At 41.0% G+C, this 13,477-nt stretch overlaps 1 protein-coding gene across 5 annotated transcripts in view; it reads left to right on the top strand.

Moving 5' to 3' along the window:
- The window catches only part of anks1b (ankyrin repeat and sterile alpha motif domain containing 1B), a 355,428-nt gene that overhangs the window by 281,455 nt on the left and 60,496 nt on the right, over positions 1 to 13,477 (top strand). For all 5 annotated transcript variants that reach the window (XM_050036188.1, XM_050036186.1, XM_050036185.1 and 2 more), the window contains 2 exons: positions 4,091 to 4,189; positions 6,705 to 6,857. In XM_050036188.1, the coding sequence (XP_049892145.1) occupies positions 4,091 to 4,189; positions 6,705 to 6,857 (252 nt within the window). The remainder of the gene's footprint in view (positions 1 to 4,090; positions 4,190 to 6,704; positions 6,858 to 13,477) is intronic.

Genomic DNA, 13,477 nt, shown 5'->3' with positions numbered 1-13,477 from the left:
CTGAGTGTCACATACCGTCCACCCACTCATTTTCCTAGAGGATTCAAGACTGTAAAATTCTGGTTAATAGAATTTTAATTCCAGCATTTGTCTTTCATGTGAAATATGTGAGTTACTTGATAGGTTTTGACCAGTTAATAGACTGGGCCAGTTCAAAGCCCTCTCATTAGAATATAAATGTCTGTTAAATAATTGCATGATAATGCAGCAGCTTAGGTTAGCAGGTCTGGAGTCTCAAAAGTAAAGCCACCAGAACAGAGATTTTTCTGGTGAATGTTCTCCTGCATACTGCAGAGAAAATGAGACGACAGCTATCTCACTCCTACCTAGAATTAAAATGTCACAGCATTGGAGCAAAATGTCCTTTTCGAGGGCACCGTGGTCCCCAGAGTCCACTTCTGGACAGAAGAGAAGCAGAGAGTGGAAAAAGCAGATGTCTGCTATCTACCTGCGTTATATTCTTCGTCTCATGGATGTTTATCACTGTTATTAGTTTGACAGGAAGGACATGCAGAGGGACTGACAGGTGTAATCCTTCAATCCTACACCAGAGTGTGTATGTGCTGTGTGTGTGTGTGGAGATGGTTCTGAGACTGCCTCCAGGCTGGTCACACAGTCCCTCTCCTCCCTCTATATCTTTACCATCATTGTGGTGATTACCTTGCTTTACTTTTCACTTCTGTCAGAATCCATATTTCTGATGGTATTTCTGGCTGAGTTGGCCTTTCTCTATGCTGCAGCTGTCTTCACACACACATGCACGCACGCACGCACGCGCACACACACACACACACACACACACACAGCCTTTTTCCTCCCTGCAAAGCACCTTTCCTCCAATTATCTGTCTGCATGAAGACTCTTCTTGTTCCAACTCTCTGGAGGGGGCTTGACTGATAGGTCTCTTAATGTTTCCCATTGGATTAATTAAAGGTGAAACTGTGTATGATACCCATGCATGCTTCTGGGTGTGTTTGTGTGTGTCTTAAATAAGAATATCAAACTCCTTTTTCTACTGATGCTTCACTGCTTTCCTGTATTTTCTTAGGCTACGTTCAAACTGCAGGCAAATTAGATTTGTTTCGCAAATCAGATCTTCAAGACGGATTGTCCACAGTTATTTGCAAGTGATCAAATTGGTCCTGTGTGTCCAGACGTCACTAACCTTTCCGCATGGGTTGCTGTGGTAACATGCAGGGATCACTAACTACGTAGCTACTCTGGTGACATAGCTTTTAAACAAGGAAGGATGAGAGATGGGGGTCCATCTTTTTGCCCTCCAAACAGTCGAGCAGTCAAATCAAGATGCAGAACTCCGCTGTTGCACCAGACAAACTTAGCAACAGTGATACTGGCATCCATGGAGCATGGATTCTGCTTAACACCTTGATCACTCTGAATTTCACGTCGTTATTGTGCGTCATGTTGCAAGCATAGACTGTATATAAAAATGGACGACATGTCTCCAATGACCGCTACTTTTTAAAAAAAAATGGAGCTAAAATATCCTGACTATGTCCGCTGCCATCTTGCGCTGGTGACGTCATTTGGAGCCAGAGTCTGCACAGTAGCAAACTTCACGATATTGAGGTCCCGCCCAAATATCCATCTGACCAATCACAAGCTGCACCACTGATGGCGGAGCACACCAATTAGTATACACAGCTGTCAATCATGACATCAGTCTCCATTTTTATAGCATCAAATAACTATTTAAAATCAAAGTAATCAGAAAAGCGAACACTTGAATGTACAGCGTCATGTTTAAGAACTACCCAAAATGACAGAAACCATCTTCTTAAGTTTGTCTCATGTTCCATCCATTAACATGGAGGGGGCGGGCTTTATGACCCATACTGCAGCCAACTGTCAGGGGGCGGTTGAGATGTATGGCTTTATTTTTGAGGAGTTGTCATGTCGTCCATCATTTTTATACAGTCTATGGTTGTAAGTGATGCAGAAGACGCTTTGAAATCCGATTTGAGGGCTCAGAGCAGAAGTCATATCTGGAATCCAACTGCAGTCACATTTGAAACCACCTCCAAATGTGGTTTGGATCCAGTATGCAAAATTTCACGTGTTTTTTTGCCGTCTTATAGACTTTATTAAACCAATACAGATACAATCTGGGCATGCAAGAAACACAAATTTCGGCTGATAGTCTGAACAAGGCCCCAGTCATGTCCTTTAGGTTATTTTTACTCACAGATTGCTGTTTTTAATGCCTTATTGATTGACATAAACAAACAAGACTTTATGCTAAAGCCTGTTTGGTAGTTAGAGTTTCAATAGTGCCAATATCCTCTTAATGCCAGTGTAGTATTGAGTGTGTCAGGCATTCTCAAACCTATTGCTCAGAGGTCCGCAACTGATTTTAATCCAAGGTCAGAGGTCTGGAACGATTGGCAATAATGAAGAAACATTTAATGAACTCACTTAAAACTTTGAAGCAGCATACATTCAAGTTCAAGACCGTCAAGATAGACAAAAAACACTGAGCCCAGTGAGAGAAATGACACTGCCCGCAATCTCTTGACTGAACCTTGGTCTAATTAATCACAGTGTATTAATGACGCATCTGTTGTGATTGGGCCAGCATGAAACTGAGGCAGACTCGGCTCAGACAGTTATTTTTTCTGACTCAGACACATTCTTGAAACTACATTGGGTACAAGAAAAAAGGAGACACATTCTGTATCTGCGATTGAGGAGCTGATGGTGATTCTCCAGTGTGACGTTAATGTGTGAACACAGCAGCAACCACGCACACCACTTTCCAGTAGGCAACTTTGCCATGATATGATGTCAACGATGCTGTTCAGCCGGTATGCTAAACTCCAGACTTTCAGAAGCACTAGTGAATGTAATTGCACTACATTATACAAACTCCTACAAAATCCTGTGTGGATTTAGTGGAGGCTTTCTCACATATTGCTTTTTCTAGCTCCCATTTCTTCTTTAATTCTACATGCTGGCACTTTGACCACCTGAGTACAACCATCTGGTTTTCATGTCCGCAAGGAATTTTGAGAAGAGTTGGGAATGAGATAGCGGTGTGCTGGTTTCTCTGGGTCTTTTTATTCATAATTTGCTCACAGTTTTTCAAGTTTGATGAATGTATTCTCTCCTTTGGCAGTCGAGCAGTAAACAAATACTCACCTGGAGAACCTTTGGATAGGACAAATGGAGCCAACTGTCAAAACAAATTGCAGTAAAAGCCGGGCAGTTTTATTGCTATCATCCAAATATCAGACAAGACCCAACTATGATGTAACAGTAATTCAAATGTAAAAGCCATGGTGACTTGTTCAATACCAAACACACTCACAGATAACCTTTTGCAAACCATAATTGTTTTCCCAGTGTTCCACACAGCCTATGGTTTGTATTAATATCTGTACAGAATGAAAACTGTCACCCCACTATTCGGATTTGCATGTCTTGTGTAATTCATCATGCATTTTAATCAGTTACATTATTGCAGGAGGTTATGCGGCGCATACTTTCCAAATCAATTTGCATATAAAGGATTGCCATGTAATGATAATTGAACTTCAAAAATCAGTTTAATGCATGCTGGATGTTTAGCGCGATTGATTACACACCTCGAGCGAGCCTTAAGAGTCTGTGACTTGATTTTCACACAGTATGGAAATAAATGGAAAACAGTGGCCGCAGAGAAAAGTAGGACACACATCTTAACTGGTGAGACTGCATTCAAAAATGGTCGTGAATGTAGTGAAGGAGAAAAAACCTACAAACACGTTGGTCCTTTTTAGAGTAGCTGGTGTAAATAAAAGGGCTGCTGATAGTACAAACCTTTACTACAGGAGAACAGAACAGAAATAAAAAGCAAAGACCTTCAACCTTGAAATGCCAAATGCTAACTGATCCTGTTGGTGTTCTGTATTAGTGTGGACATTAGTGCCAAGTGCTGCTGTTGTATTGTTTTTTCTTCACCAGATAACTGTCTGTAAATGCCTCCTGTGTGGAGCCATGCTGGACACTTCTGTGTTCTCTGACATTGTTTGCTCAGGGTGGAAACATGTGGCGTAGATCTTAACCTTAGCTGTTGTCCTTTACCCTGCAGGGCAGCAATGTGGTGGAAGATCAGGACCTGCTGGAGATTGGGATCCTCAACTCGGCCCACAGACAACGCCTCCTGCAGGCCATACGGCTGCTGCCCAGGGTCAGTACTACAGCTTATCAAACACTCCAGCAAGAGCACCTCTGACATTAACTAAACCTAAGCTTCCTATTCTGCGTTTCAGTCATGTGCAAGTAACATAAATAAATCCAATTATAAAGTACTTGTTTTGAGCTTCCATTTCCAAACGAGAGCTGATGTTCACTTGTAGCTGCAGCCAATCTGTTAAGTATAATATTCAGCAAGTCTCCTGCTCCATCTGTGTTTCTGTGTGATATAACTCTCTCTCTGTGGGTGGTTAGGTTTCCTTATGCATGTTCTGTAGAATACTTAAACAAGGCACCAAGGAGTTAGGGGGTTCAGGAAAAGATGCACTAAGCCAGCTGTTCTAGAGGTTTTTTCAATGATGTACCCCATTTGAAATGTTTAGTTTTTTTTTTCACCCTGACCAGTGCAAACATTTTTGGTAGAAACACACAGTGAACAAATGTGAGCAAGATAACGTTACCTGTCACAGTTTCCAAACTACATCAGATTAAAGGAACAGTGTGTGGGATTCAAAGGATTTAGTGCCATCTAGTGGTGAGGATTGCAGATTGCAACCAGCTGAAACTTCTCCTGGTAAGACTTCCTTTAAATTTTTATTGTTCAGGAGGTTTTTACCAGGAGCTGTATTACCTGCAGAGGTCTCTTTGGGTGCTTTCACACCTGCCCTGTTTGGTTCAGTTCAATTGAATTCAAGTTTGTTTGCCCCCTAAGTGTTGTTCATTTGGGCAGGTGTGAACACAGCAATTGCAACATGCGAAAGCAGCAACCAGACCAACACCTTCTTTAAGAGGTGGTCTTGGTCCGGTTACAAATGAACTCTGGTGCGGTTTGAACGTGTTCCGACCTCAACCTGAACCAACTGCAGTCACATGACACATTGTTTGGGTTAAACATGAGCATGTTACAGTCCTGGAGGATTATTAATGTGCACCTCCTCCTGTACTGCCTTAATATGCACGTTCAGCACATCCAATGCATCAAAACATTGTTTTCTAGTTGGAGCCGCGCCTCGTTTTCAAACTGTATGGTTTGACTAAAATGAACAATGACAGCAATATAGTCCACGATGAGCAGCGCTAAAATCAACCTGCGTAGTTGTCCCTCCATTGTGACATTAGAAAGTGTCACATTTATCTTGCAAGTGTACTCTTCTTCAACGTGTTGTTTACTTCCTGGATTTTTCCTGCATGGAAATTCTGACCAATCCAGAGCAGCTTTCTCGTCCAGGCATCATATTATAATGTATTCCATTTCTGCAAATATATCCCCCTAAATCCTACACACTGGACCTTTAATTGATGCAAGAAAACTGCTCACCCTTTGCTGAGACTAAATCCACATCATCCTGCCTCTGTAAAATTCACAGACAGATAAAAGCAGACACACTTTTATCTTTTATTTGTTACAGAGCAAAAGGTCAACAGTTGTTCAGAAATGTACCAATGCCTATTGAAATAGGACAGCAAATACTTACAGACTTATAGGGAACGTTTGATGCTATATGTTATCAAGGTCAAATACTTTTGTCTGTGTGAAAGAGAGAGAAAAAGAAAGTAAGATCAAAGTTGTGGAAAGAGAGTGAGAGCAAGAAAAAGGAGTCCGAAAGAAAAGCAACTCTGAGCTCAGAGATAAGCAGGTTTCATACAGACACCCAGAAAACCTTGATCTCTAGTCAGCACTTTCCTCTTCTCACTACCCTTAAACTTTCTCCTAACACTGTAACAAAAAAAAGAAACCTTTAGCTTTCACCTGCCCTCACACATACACAAACACATGCTCAGCTTAAGGTGGAGGACTTGTTTGAAGCACCATAAACTCTCTGAAGCTGTTTTGACTGTCAAAATGAAAGTGAATGAATTATGAATTACATGCTACACTGACAAAGTCTCTGACTAAAGGCAGTAACCCCCCGCTGTTGGCGTCCTACTCTACCCTTTCTCAAAACGTATACTTGTGTTTACTTGTTTGCACTGCAAGTACAAGAAGTGCATGATTTTAATCCAGTATGTTTTATCCAGAGAAACTCAGAGCTCAGTATCTGTTGCTTCCTCCTGTACGCAGCTGCACTGGGGGAAGTCTTTAACATAGAATAAATCTTTAATGATCCTCATGCAGAAATTAGGCTGCTGCAGCAGAATCAAGACAGAGTACGAAAAATAATCAGTGTAAATAAATTCCAAACAGCTGTCAGGTTATATAAGAAAAAATAAGTATGTAGGCTGTGATGTATTAGCATTTGCACACAGTGTGCAAGCTGTTCTGTGCTACAAAGCTCCAGGTCAAAGGTAGTGTACCATATGGGCAATCCAACATTTCCTCACAGTATCTCCTGTATTTATGAGAACAAGGAGCAAAACAAATTATGTCATGAAACCCTCAAGCAACTGAGATATTCAGAAACACGCTCAGCAATCGAGGACATGTTTCAAAGTCTTATATGAACTGCAGAAAAGCAATATAAAGTTGAAAACACTGAACATGAAAGATCCCTTCTCTGTCTGTACCAAAGGTGCGACCCGTCGGTTACGATGGCAACAACCCCACGTCGGTGGCAGAGTGGCTGGAGTCGTTGGAGCTCGGCGACTACACCAAGTCTTTCCTCATCAACGGTTACACCTCCATGGAGCTGGTCAAGAAGATCTGGGAGATCGAGCTCATCAATGTAAGTCACACAGTTTATTTTCACTTCCTACTTCTACATACAGTCCCATGAAAAGACCAAAGTATTGTCTGTGTATCCAAATCCTGAAATATCTTCCCTGATTCACAAACCCAGTAGTTGTCAAAAAACTGTTAAACACTGTAGTTTATTTTGAGTTGATCCCACACACACTGTCCTGGTGCTGTAAATACACCAGTGCACCAAATATGTATCACTCCACAGCTGGAAATAGTTCTCAACAATTGCTAAGTACTAACTCCAGTGCCTGGCTGTTGAGGAAATTACCGAGCCTTATTATTTTAAATGAATCTTAATTTGTTACTCAACTCAACTTTATTTATATAGCACCTTTTAAACATGCAGCCCAAAATAAGACAATTTCATGTATATAAAGGAGCACTCCACCAAAGTTTTACACATGACGTTCAGTATACTTCCGTTCCTAAAGTCTGAGAAAACACCCCTGATGATGGTTCAAGCTTTGTCTGGAGCTTTCAACCACATCTCACAGTCTTCATCAGCTGTCGGATCTTGCTCAGTTACTGAATGTTATGCCCAAGGGGGTTGGAGTTTTAGGACCAGGGCCTGAAAGAGACGTACACTCCTTCCATGCAAAAGTTGTGACGTATAAAAACAGATTTGTTAGTATGGATCCTACGCATTGTTTTATAAATGAGACCCCAGGGCAGGGATCTTCTAATGAAATATGCTGTTGGGTTGCAATGTGGGGAATGTAGGAAACCAGGATTTTTTTTTTTGTTTGTTTGTTGAGTTTGACTCATACCAGGGACTAAGGTGTCAGAATAATGGAAAAATTAGTTCCCATCTCGGAAAATTCACATCCCCTCAAATCGGAACATCAACTCGGAAAGTCAGCAAACATTTTGGTAAATGACTTGCCAAGTCAACGACATATTACACAGAAACATAGCAACGAAAGTAAATGTTGGTTTAATAGTAACAAACCTATTAATAAATCAGGTATAGCATATAAATGTTTTGCTCACATGTAATATGGTATAAGGTTGTAACAGATAGTTGCTTACTCTGAGTAGTAAAATAAAACACTTCTTCGTTACAGCATCTGTGTTGTTTCCACATTAAGTTTTTTTAACTTTTGAACACACTCAACACTCCAAAAAACAACTTCCCAACTCGAGAAATGGGACCATTCAAAGAGCAGATCTTGGCCCCTGCTGCTCCCTTTTTTTTTAATACGTCTCTCTCAAGTCCCCAACTTTCCGAAAGTAAAAACATTAAATAACTGTAGATGTTCATGTCTTCATGAGGAAGCAAAAGGCTCAGGGTTGCGTGCCACAGACAGGATAGGGAAATAGAAGAGTATTAAGAGATGGAATAACACATTGTTTTGGTCTTTTCATGAGATTTGTTCACAATAGGAAAAATATAACCAGCTTTATCCTTTAACAGATAAATCTCTTCTTAAAACAAGGTTTATCTGCAGACTGCACAGTCATGACAGATTTTTCACCAGCTTGCTGTGTGGAGCAACTTCTTTTTCCAATCAAATGATGCAATCTGGATACTAATGGAGTAATCCCTCTTGTCTTGACACACAGCATTATCTCTCTTTTTTTTTTTTTTTTAATAAATGTGTGTGTCGGGTCAATATTTCCCTCACAGACAAATACTAACGGCACCTTTAAGCAGTGGAAAACATGTTTTTAGCTTTAATGATGGGTACTAATGGATATAGTTTCAGCTGCGGCTTTGTGAAGCTGAATGCTTGTTGGTTTCAGTCCTCATCTCTCACCCTGGTGACAGAGTAAATTTGTCTCTCCTGCTCAATAAATCAGAGTGGAGCCCCATACATCAGCAGGCGCACAGGCTGTGTCCTTTGGCTTTTTATCTGAAACAAGGCTGAAGTCAATGTGAAAGTTCCCTCTGTGGGAAAGATACAGCGGCTGTACTGAGAGTGCAGAATGCCCATCAGGCATTTCTTCTCATTACTGTGCAATGCGTGCTAAGAATGAAAACAGGAAGGAGGTGCTGTTATATCATAACCTTACTGCATTTTCAGCTCATTCTCTATTTTACTTCATCATCACAGCTCTTTGTCTTTGTCTGTAGAAGTTTGTGTGGTTTAACATTTGCAGTAAAATAGAGTGAGCAGATAGTTTGCAGCTGCTTTCCCTTGATCGAACCCTCTCCCTCTGTAAATATCAGTAATGGCGGATGATAACGAGGTTTGACATTTGAGCTCCTATGTTGTCACAAGCAGTGCAGGTTTATGATTCAATTTTTACCAACATAAAATTTTCAGTAGAGACGGGATTTGCTGCAGCCTGATCTCATCGGAGTGATGTGCTCCTTTGATGCTCCGAGTGTAACGAAATCATGCTCGATTGCAGAGGGCGCCCGCCTGGCTGATTTCAATGAGAGAGAGAGAAAGAGAGGAGAGAGAAGGGGTGTTTTTCCTTCCCAGCGGAGGATAAAGTGATAAAGTGATGAGTGATCAGCTGGAGGAGGTGGAGAGGGAGTTATATAAGCATGTGGGATGCAAGATGTTTCACAGCGCTGGGGATACCGCCCACATGCTGCGCTTATGTGTGTGTGTGTGTGTGTGTGTGTGTGTGTGTATGGGTATGTGTTTCTGGATGCATATGTGAGACGGACAAAGTGTTAATACATGCCTTTGTGTTTCAATACATCACTTATCAAACACCAGCCAAACTATACATCAATCTTCTTTGTGTTATGTAAAACCTAGAGCCCTAAAGTCTAAATTATGTGCATATGATGCGTATTTAAACTGCATATTCCCTCAGTTTAGACCTGCATTTGCATGTGAACTGACACATTGTGTATGTGCGGATTCTGTCTATATGAAGTGAAGCTGCACTGCAGTGCAGAGTGACGCCACTAGAGGCTGCACAAGTACACGATAAGGCCAAATGTATATGTCCACATACTTTTGAGTACTGAGATTGTTTTAAGGGCTCGGCCCCTTTAGGCAAAGTGATGCATCCAAGTTTGTGGTGACATTTTAGTGAAGGCCTGTTCCCAAATCAACATGACTGTGCCCCTGTGGACGAGTTTACAAGTCCTTACATTTCAAAGCTGATACATTTCATAGTTTCATTAAATTAACCGACATTTAATTATAAACTCATGGGGCATTTTCCTGGACAGGACTTTATGTCTTGTTTTGTCCAAACAACATTTCCAAACCCAAAAATATAAAATGTACTTAAATGTAAGACCAAGAAAAGCAGCAAATCCTCACATTTAAGGACCAGGAGCCAGCTGCATAAAACACACAAGTTTTCTCCTCAAGTATGACACTTCAGACTTAATTTTTTTTAAGCTAAGGGACTTACTTAAGGGTGTTGCACAGAACCCCTTAGAAGGTTTCCTCGTTAAGTAAGGCATTTACTGCATTTACAGTTGTAACATACTACAGTTTCCATGATAACATCTGTTTGCTTGCACTCAAGCTTGTGATACCTTAAGTCTTTTGTGCAATGGTTTAACTAACTTTAAGGGATTCCTTAAGTATAAGACCAAGATAAGGAAAATATCTAAAATACTTAAGTGAATAGTTTAAGGAAGCCTAAAGGAAAAGACGTGTTTTGTGCAACTGATTTTATTTTAAGAAAGCCTTAACAAGGACTTCATGGAAAATCTTAACCTAAGTTGTTTTGTGAAATATGTGAAATTTCCAGGGCTTTTTTGCCTTAACAATGAATTACACATTTATTTGTATATCAGAATAGTTGCTGACTAATATTCTGTCCATCAAATAATTAGTTGACAAATCATTGTAGCTCGGAGTCATGAGAAACTCTTTATCTCTTTTTTTTAACAGGATAAAAACACAATGTAAATGTGCCAGATTTAGCCAAAAAGATCATTTGTATCTGCAGCCACTGGGCAGGTTGATGTTATGTTTGGTTTAAGTGGAGCATTGATTCCAGAGAAAATATCACAGGAGGAAAACAATTGCTTGTAAACACAACACAATTACAGCAGCACGAAATTTCCTGGTCATGTCCAGGAATCATCTTTGGAAATTATTAGGGAGGCATTGGACCCATAAAATAAAGTTACCCTCGACTGGCCTGCACAGATCCTTTACCTCAACCCCATCCAACACCTTTGGGATGAACTGAAGCGCAGACCAGGACGGGAAATTAGCACCAGCCACCAGCCAAATGTTGGTAAAACATTCATGTGGTTGGATTTGCTTCACTCACCAGCCAAAAAAAACAATGCTAATCTGTTAAATGGCTGGTAGATTTTGGATTCTATCAATCATAGAGGCAGGTGGACAGATAATTACCAACCCTGACGCAGACTGTGAACCACATGTGTGTGATGTTCAGGTGTCTACATACTTTTGTTCATGTAGTGGATTCATTTGAAGTGAGACTGCATGTGACAGAGTTTGTGTATGTGTGTGTGTCTGCTGTACACACTGTTCTCCTGACTGTGAGCCACTGCAGCAATATACTGTCACTGAAGTAGTCTCTGGGGTGATGAAGAGGTCACCGCTGTACCTGAGAGAGAGGTCTGTGTGTGTATGTGTGTTTGGAGAGAGATACTGTAGTGTGAGTGGAAAACAGAGTGATGTGGGGAAGGACATATAGATGTAAGAGAACCAAGGGGGGATTGAGAGAGAAAAGAGGACAATGAGGTTTTTTTTTTAAATAGAATTTGGCCGCAGCTTTCATGTAATCACCAGATAATCGCTATGGGCTACAGATGCTATGGTGTCCAGGGAGACAGAGGGAACATGTAGCATTGTTGGACCATTGTAATAGAGGGATACAAGAGTGGCTATAGGTGTGAGTGTGTGTGTGTGTGTGTGTGTCCTTTTGATTGGGCACATATGTGAAGTCCTGCTGCCGTGGGATTAGAAAAAACACCTTTTAGTCTTGCCTGTTAGACAGAGAGCAGGTGCAGGACTCATTGTCTGCAGTGTGTGTGTTTGTTTGTATGTATGTGTGTGTGTGTGTGTCAGGTTTTATGTAATCAGAGTAGACTGGCTTATCTAAGTTACACCTGGTCTTGGTGACCTATTACATCTGGTCCGAAGGAAAGATATTAGCACTCCCAGTTTATTACAACTTTGTTTATTCGTTTATTACCCTAACATACAAAACTATTTTTATGCCTCCGCCCCGTCGATGGCTGTGGCAGGAAGCGTTTTTTGGGGGGGGTTGTCCGTCTGTCCTTCCCATTCTCTTGAAGGTGACACCATTAAGAACACCTCAAGGGAAACTATATGAATTTGGCACAAACGTCCACTTGGATTTAATGACAAGCTGATTAGAATTTGGTGGTCAAAGGTCAAAGTCACTGTGACCTTGCATCTGTCTCATTCTTGAGGGGGCCTTGAGAGACTTTGCTCAAATTTGGCACAGATGTCCCCATTGACTCAAGAATGAACTGTCAAGAATTTGGTGGTTGAAGGTTAAAGGTCAAGGGCACTGTGACCTCACAAAACATGTTTTAGGCCATAACTCAATAATTTGTGCATTAATTATGACAGAATTTCACACAAATGACTGAAAGGCAAAACGACAAAGTGATGACATTTTACATCCAAAAGGTCAAAGGTCAGTTTCACTGTGACATCACAACGTTCTGCAGAAACACTTTTGACCGTTATTCAGCATCATAACTCAGGAACAGAGGGGGAGACATTTGGGCATATGCTGAATTGGTGACTCTAATCTTGGGTGTCCACCATGAAACTGTACTGATTGTATAGATCTTCTGTGCTGCACGTTTTCACAGACATGGATGTAAAGTGTAAATGCAACTGTAAGGTGTGCGGAGGCATACAACCGCAAGGTGGTAGTTCTCGTTTCGACCATCATTTTCAATAGTTAGGGTAACGTCTAATCTTTATCTTCCTGAACATTGTAAAAGCAGAGGCCAGTTTTCAACAAGACACAAGAGTCCTAACGTACAGAACAATTAAAAAAAAAATTAAAAAAAATGTAAAATTACATTTACAGAAAAAAACACTTAAGGTTCATTCTCACTGCCGCGATGCGGAAATGCGGGACGGATTTGCGGAATATTCGTGCAGCGCTTTTCTGCGTTTAAACCATACACACAGGCGTGGTACGGACAGGTGTGGGTGAACATGGACGAGAGTAGCAGCGAGCTAGCAAGCTAACATTTAACAAGCGTCAACATCAACTTTCTTTAGCACTTACCACTCTCAGCACAGCCACCAAGCCGGACAATGGACTGCCAGACGTCCTTTAATTCATTGTTCATAAAATCATACCGTCTTTTATCAAAAAGGACGGGGTGCTGTGAAACAAGGTTTATCAACCTTTCTCCCATACTGTCCTGCCTGACTAGATTTCGGACTCTCCCGGGTCTGCGCGACTATAAACAAACAATTTCATTGGCCCAGCTGTGTAGTTCCACCAGCGAATTCCGCGAGGGGTCAAAGTCTGGGCAGAAACTTTTTTCACTGCACGAAAGTTCTGCCCCGGTGTGCAAACTTCCATAAGAACCCATGAAATCAACTTTTATATTTTTCCCCCGAGAATAATCCGCACGGATATTCGCCCTTAGTGAGAATCGACTTTTAAATGTCTGTTAGAACAATATATATATATATATATATATATATA

Source organism: Epinephelus moara, chromosome 23, assembly GCF_006386435.1.
Source record: "Epinephelus moara isolate mb chromosome 23, YSFRI_EMoa_1.0, whole genome shotgun sequence".
NCBI lineage: Eukaryota > Metazoa > Chordata > Actinopteri > Perciformes > Serranidae > Epinephelus > Epinephelus moara.
Note: the sequence above shows the minus strand (reverse complement) of the source record. Positions and strands in the feature narration are given on the sequence as shown.